The sequence below is a fragment of the Amaranthus tricolor genome, chromosome 4 (genome assembly GCF_026212465.1).
Source record: "Amaranthus tricolor cultivar Red isolate AtriRed21 chromosome 4, ASM2621246v1, whole genome shotgun sequence".
In the NCBI taxonomy this organism is placed as follows: Eukaryota; Viridiplantae; Streptophyta; class Magnoliopsida; order Caryophyllales; family Amaranthaceae; genus Amaranthus; species Amaranthus tricolor.
The window spans coordinates 2738004-2744775 of record NC_080050.1 but is presented as its reverse complement, the minus strand read 5'-3'; the positions used below and the strand labels follow the sequence as shown (position 1 = coordinate 2744775).

General features: G+C 33.5%; 1 protein-coding gene across 1 annotated transcript; it reads left to right on the top strand.

Moving 5' to 3' along the window:
• The first annotated feature begins 746 nt into the window (after positions 1–746).
• On the top strand, positions 747–5038 carry LOC130809670 (uncharacterized membrane protein At1g16860-like). Its single transcript, XM_057675425.1, has 4 exons — positions 747–1221; positions 2606–2761; positions 4279–4487; positions 4569–5038. The coding sequence occupies exons 1-4, from the start codon at positions 916–918 to the stop codon at positions 4738–4740; spliced, it is 843 nt and encodes a 280-aa protein (XP_057531408.1). The 5' UTR covers positions 747–915; the 3' UTR covers positions 4741–5038.
• The last annotated feature ends 1734 nt before the right edge of the window (positions 5039–6772 follow it).

The following is a 6772-nucleotide window of genomic DNA, read 5'->3' as shown; positions in this document are numbered from 1 at the left end:
TAAAAACATAAATTATAGAAAAATAGATAAAATTCGTAAGAAATCAAGAGTAATAATCATGGCAAAGATAACCAATGGTCTAGAGCACGAATTTGACAACTTTTGATCCGATATAGGTTTCATATAGAACTGAATATGATACAATTTTTTCAAACTACTAGATGAATATCTTCCTTAAAGGCGCAAAGATTTTCATCTATAAATCAACTTTAACCATAAAATTAAATTAATAACCTCAAATTCTCGCATAAATAAACTTTAATATCTAATATGGATAGAAAATATGGGTAGTATAATTCTCCAACGAATCCAACGGAGAGAAGATGAAATTTTATTCTAAATAAAATGAAAATAAATTAAAAAAAAAAATGAAATTAAGGGGTTTACAATTAACCACCCAAAAATGACAAAGGAAATCAAAATTTGAGAGGGTACGAGAGAGTTACTCTTGCGACATACCGTCTTTAATAAGTAAGACAAATTCAAATTACTTTTCAATCCTTCAGTCTCAGATTAGCTTACGATAATTTGTTGTGAGAGACGCATTAGATATATGGGTTAAATAGCCCAATTAATACAAGTTAAAGAGAAAATAAAAATCCAGGATTCGTATTTAAAGGTTGTCTATTTAAAAGCCGATCTCCCACAAAAGTAGCTATGAAACCTACTAGAGTTGGAAAAGGGCCCAACCTACATAACCCAAACTAATGAGAAGTGCAGCAGGCCACAACCCTACCCTTGAATATCCAGACAACCCGACCCACCACCCATTGAATTAACACAATAAAGGAACATCACTTCAAGTGGTCCATTTCTGCAATATTTCAGCCCACTAACTCCACTTTTATCATACTAACACACTTGCAGTTTCTCTCAAACCAACAAACAAATTTGGAAATTGAGGGAAATTATGTGATGAATCCTTCTTCTTCCTCCTCAGATTCTATAACAAATTGCTACATTTCAATCCCAAAAGCAGCCACCTTAATCTTAATCTTTCTTTTTGTAATTGGGTTTGCAGTTTCTCTTTTTATCTTTATTGAAGTTCATAATGCCATTTTCTTCATTTCTTCCATTTTACTGTCCGCCATTGTTGCTTCTTTTCTCTTATGGAATGTTCTCTGCTTCCACCGTAATACTTCCCTTTTACTCTTCCTTCGTTCATTTCCTGTAACTGACCTTCGAATTGCTCGTCCGGGTCAACTCGTCAAGATTACTGGGGTATATAAGATTCATTCTTTTTTACTTTCTTGTCAATTTTGCTTATATTGGTTGTAAATCTTCTAATTTTTAGTAGTTTTAAACTTTTACATTTCTGGGTTATTTTAATTTTTTGCTTTGAATTACTGGGCATTGTGAATTTTATTTGTTTTGTCCTTATATTGAAAATTGAAATGTGTTTATGTTTATCTTTTTTGAGATTGTAATATAGGGGAATATTCATTGGTTTAATATGATGTGATGTAATTGTAATTGTGATGTGTGATGTGTGATGGTGTGGGGTTTCAAACACGACTTTTTTTTTGGGTTTTGGGGGAGGAAAATAGTGTGATGAATGTGTCTTTTGCAATTTCAATTTTGTTGGTTTATATGAAGATTCCTTAGGTTTTTGAGTTGTGATAATGCTTGTTGTTTCATGCCTTTAGCTATTTCAAATTGCCCATTATTCCTATTAAGGATGTATTTTTAATTCTTTTATGTGAAGAAGTTGTGAATTTTATTATTCGAACTAATGACCCTTTTGCCAATCATGGACAATGCTCATGACTCCTACTTAGTCATGATGAGTATTGAACACTAATTTTGCAAAGTAAATTGAAGGTAAAGAGAACAAAGACTTTAACGGCCTATTTGTTAGGGGTAATAAACGGTGGCAATGGGAATGAAAAACTAGTGTAATTTTGGTTGAAAAATCTCTTGGTTACCTTGATGGCCATTCTTGTCCAACTTCAATCATCTCATTTTCTTCATAAAATTCATTCCAATGCATTACCATTGGGAGAGATGGTATTAGTTGGTAATGAAAATTTGTAAATAAAAAAACAAAGTTTCATTACCATGGGAATGATATGGAACTTTTGATGAATTTTTACACAATAAATCATTCCCATTACCACCATTTAATATCACTAACTAAACGGGCCATTAGAGTAATGAATTGAACTTAGGAAGCATTTATGTTGGCCATTGGTCCTATATAGGATGTTAAGGCCTTGTTTGGATTGAGGGAAATGGAGGGAAAAGAAAGAAAAGGATTTGGGGGATGGACATTTCCTTGTTTGGATAGCAAAAAGGAAGGGAGAAGATTTAGAAGGAAGGGATTTGGATGGATTAACTCCCTTCTTTTTGTTAACATTAAAATCTCTCCATTAGAGTAAAGATTTGAAAGGAAAATGAAATTCCTTTCTTTCCCCTCCCTTTCCTTCTTATGTAGTATTAGGAAGGAAGCGTAAAATGTAAGATCAAACCAATGGTCTCTAGTAATTGGAACCCTTCTATTGAAGATTGTTTTGCCTTAGTACAGTGTATTACAATCTGAATAGTAAAACACCTTTTTTTGGTTTGGTGTTTGAGGACTCTCATACTTTTGTTGTGTTCATGTCAGCCAGTCTCCTGTGGCGATGTTTCTCTAGAATCATCTTATGAAAAGGTTCCGAGTTGTGTCTATACATCTACTCTTTTATATGAATATGAAGGATTCGGATTGAAGGCATTCAACGTTCAGAAACCTTGCTTGTTTTGGAGATTGGCATACACCGAGGTATGTGGTTTTTGGCGCTTATTGTGTGTTTACCTTTGTTCCATTCTTTACGCTATCTTGAATTTGTAAATGGTTCTTACTTGTGTGGAATACGGAACTATCATGTCAATAGAGGGCTATTAAATTTGGCTTATACATTTTAGCATGAAATTATAAAATCTTTGGTCTTACGTACCTTCTTCAAGCAAAAATATTCAAGCAGTTCTTTAGTGATATATGTTACGACTGGAATTAGGCCTTCAGTGGAGTCTATACAAAGGGTTTAGGCTAACTTAGTAAAAAGATCAATAAATAATGTTCTAATAGAAAAGTAGCAATACTAAGTTAATCGAGTTTGTTAAAGAGGTGAAGAGTAGCCTATAAATAAGAGCGGAATGGGTTAAAGGAAAAATGAGAGAATCATATTATGATGAGTTTAGATTGTTGGGAGAGAACAAGCCTCTCGATTAGCTTGTAATACGTTTTCTGCATTCTGCCATTCTCACTACTATCTTCCATTTCGGTATTTTCCATTTCTTGCTAGTTCTAATTGCCATGGCATCCAGGTCATAACGTTATATTGGCTATGGGTCGAAGTTGTAAGTTTTAACGACCTTAGACAACACAACATGCCATATCTACTCCTATACTTATTTTCTTTAAAGCCATGTGTTATAGAAGTATTTCTCCTCTAATTTAAGTGTTATGTCTCTTGACCATCTTCCTTATTGTTTAGCCCTTTTCTTATTGTATGTTTTTATACTGATCATAGGTTAAATAAGCTTATATCTTAGTTGATTGGTACATTACAACTGCATAAGATTGAATTAAAGATAATTGAAACCAAAACACCCTGTCTCTTGCCAGTCATCAACTCAGTTCGGATGTTTTCAATTTCTATCAATGATAGTAAAGAACTAATTTGTCCCTTTTTCGATGAGGCTAAAAATTTGTAGTTCTTGTTAGAATTTAAGAAGTGATTCTGGGTAACCCAAATAAGGAGGGAAAGAGATAATCCACCTACAAGTACAACAGATGTTCATTGCTGAAACCAATTGATAATAATATGAGTTATTCCTCAAGTTTATAAAAGTGGTATATACTCTCTTCTTTTTCTGCCGATGTGGGATAATTGAAATGTAGATGACAATCTACACTCCAATAGTTCTTTGGTATCGAATTAATATTATAAGGGATTAAAGTAAATAGCTCTTTACATCATGTGCACTTCTTATTTATATGAAGTTGTACATAATGTTTGCAAATTGCATCCAAGGGTGAAACAAAAACAACCTCATTGAAGTACATGGGTTATGTGGCATGCATCCAACCCTCGAATTCACGCCCTAGGTGGGAGCTCCTCAATCGCATTGAATTAAAATTTGATTGTAGTAATAAACTCGGTCTGGTTTATGAGTTAGATGCTTCTTATCTTACCTGTTTCATACTTTTTTCTATAACAATCACTTGTTCTAACTTCTAACTCAAGATATCTTGGCTGTCTTTCTTAATGAACAATTTGAATGATTCCTTGGCAGAGATTCTCTACAGACTTCTACATATCTGATAAACACTCAGGCATTCGAACTTTAGTGAAAGCTGGCTGTGGACGTAGACTTATTCCCCTTATCGTTGAGAGCAGTCTTGTGTATACCAAGAGTAACAGGATATTGTCTCCCAACTTAACAAATTGGTTGGCAGACCGAAACCTTCCCACCAATTCTCGAGTGATCCGCCTTGAAGAAGGGTAACCCGTCTTCTCCTTAAACCGCTAAAGCTTTTAAAAATTGCTATGCTGAACACGCCCTTGACATATGTTTGTGATTAGGTATATAAAAGAAGGTGATTCTGCAACAGTAATAGGGATGCTGCAGAAAGGTGGTGATGACATTGTAATGGTTGTACAACCACCGGAGCTAATCTCCACCGGTTGTCTATGGCAAAGACTTCTACTTCCTGTTGATTTTGACGGTCTATTACTCGCCCTCGGCCTTTCCTAATGTATCGGATTCTTCTTGTTCAGTAATTACAACATCCTTGAGGCTCCGGTGTTCATGGTGAATGCATATTGTGTGAATTGTGATTGAAATGCTCTCAATTCCTTTTTGTTTCTTGCTATGCACCAATTTTTGTGAGAGCGAGCTTTATTGACCGAATGTTGCAAGTATAAAAAAACATAAGGAATATGTACCTAATTGTAGTTGCAGTTTGAAATTTTTTTGTCATTTGTCTCACTCGAGAGTAAGGATGGTACGGATGAATGGTTAAAAAATGAATCTTAACATAATGTTGACCTTATTGTTTGTACTATATTGTTTTGCTAATTTTTGAGTCTAATTAGACGTCTAAGTTATGTTCAAATATATCTAAAGCATCTTGACTTGTACCGTTTTATCATGAGACTCACTCATATAATTAATTTATTTTTCTAATTAATTACTTTAAAATTATAAGTAATTAATTTAATAAATTAAATGTACATGAGTTAGCGCAAGAGAAATAGTCAGTGTATCTAAACTAGTTATAAAATGATCGTAATATTTTTCATGTGTAGGATATAAATCAAGTATGAAGTGAATTGGAGGATGATATATAATGAATCTCTTTAGATTTAGACCTAAAAACTTATCATTTATTGGATTAGAATTCGGCCCATACTCATCACAAAAATACACTCAAGCCCTTGTAGAATAAATATAGAAAATTTGAAATCAGAAAAGTGAAAAATTTTAAAAAATTAACTAAATAATTTAAGTTTCAAAATTATTCCAAAAGCGTGATAATTCCAAACCTGTGATTTGGAGTTGTTCGCAGTTAGCAACTGCGAACAGACCTGCTGCACAAAAACACGCATCAGCTTCCTTTTTTTCCATTTTTCCCCATTTCTCAAAACCCTACCTTCACACTCGACATTCTCCCTCTAAAACCATTGATTCAATCTATCAGTTCTTGCATTTCTCTTTCAATTTGGCACTTCAAAATTAGTGTGGGATACTCTAGTTTGCTCAAAGGTAAACTTGTTTGTGCTTTTTTGGTGTATATGTAGTTTTTTCTGGGTTATAATCAAATTTGCTTATTTTTTCAAATGTAGGTTACTAGTTGTTAAATCAAGACTCTTCTTAATTATCCATAAGTATTGAAGGTAATTTTTAATTGTTTTATAGCTTTATGTTGTTTTTTGAAGTAATGTTGTTGAATTAGTTAAATTCAATGTTGATAATATTATTAGAAATGTTGAAGTTGATGTTGGTATTAGAAATATTATTTATGAACTTATGAATTGATTTATTATTTGGATTTTATGTGTATTATATATGTATGAACTTAGTTACATTATGAATTTTAATAATTTTTAGACCAAAAAAGATTATAACCAAATGAATATAATGTCCTTGTATGGGCATGAAGTTGATGATGATGTTGATTATATTTGTATTAATGTAGAAATTGGCATCATTTCGCGTGGCAAAGTTCATTATGTTGGGGGAAGACGTAAGTTGTTTGCATGCAATTCGAACATGGATTTGAACCATTTTAAACGTGTTATATGTTCTAAGATTGGATTGGACCCAACTAGAAGTACCGTAAATATAATTTTTAAATATGACATGAGTGGAGAATTGCTTGCAATTTCCTGTTGAGGATGATAAGGCTATAGATGCTATGTGGGAGCATTCAAAGTCTACCCAAATTTCCTCTTTGGAGTTATACGTAGAAGAAGTACCATTAGGGAATGTAGTTGCTTCTAATCCTACTCCTACCCCTATGCCTATTTTAACTCAGGAAACTGTAAATTCCGTCGTTTCTTCCGCATCTTGTACTTTTTCTCAACCCCCTACGAATCAAGTTCCAATTAATTCAATGGTTAACTTAGGAGAAACTGCTGAGATGGGACCTTAGGATGATGGAAATGAGAGTAATGAGCTCATTGACGATCCTTCTGTGGACGATGTGGATGTCGATGAGGATGCGCTAGCAAATGACATGACCCTAGGCAACATTCCTATAATCATTCCTCCTACTATGCCCTAT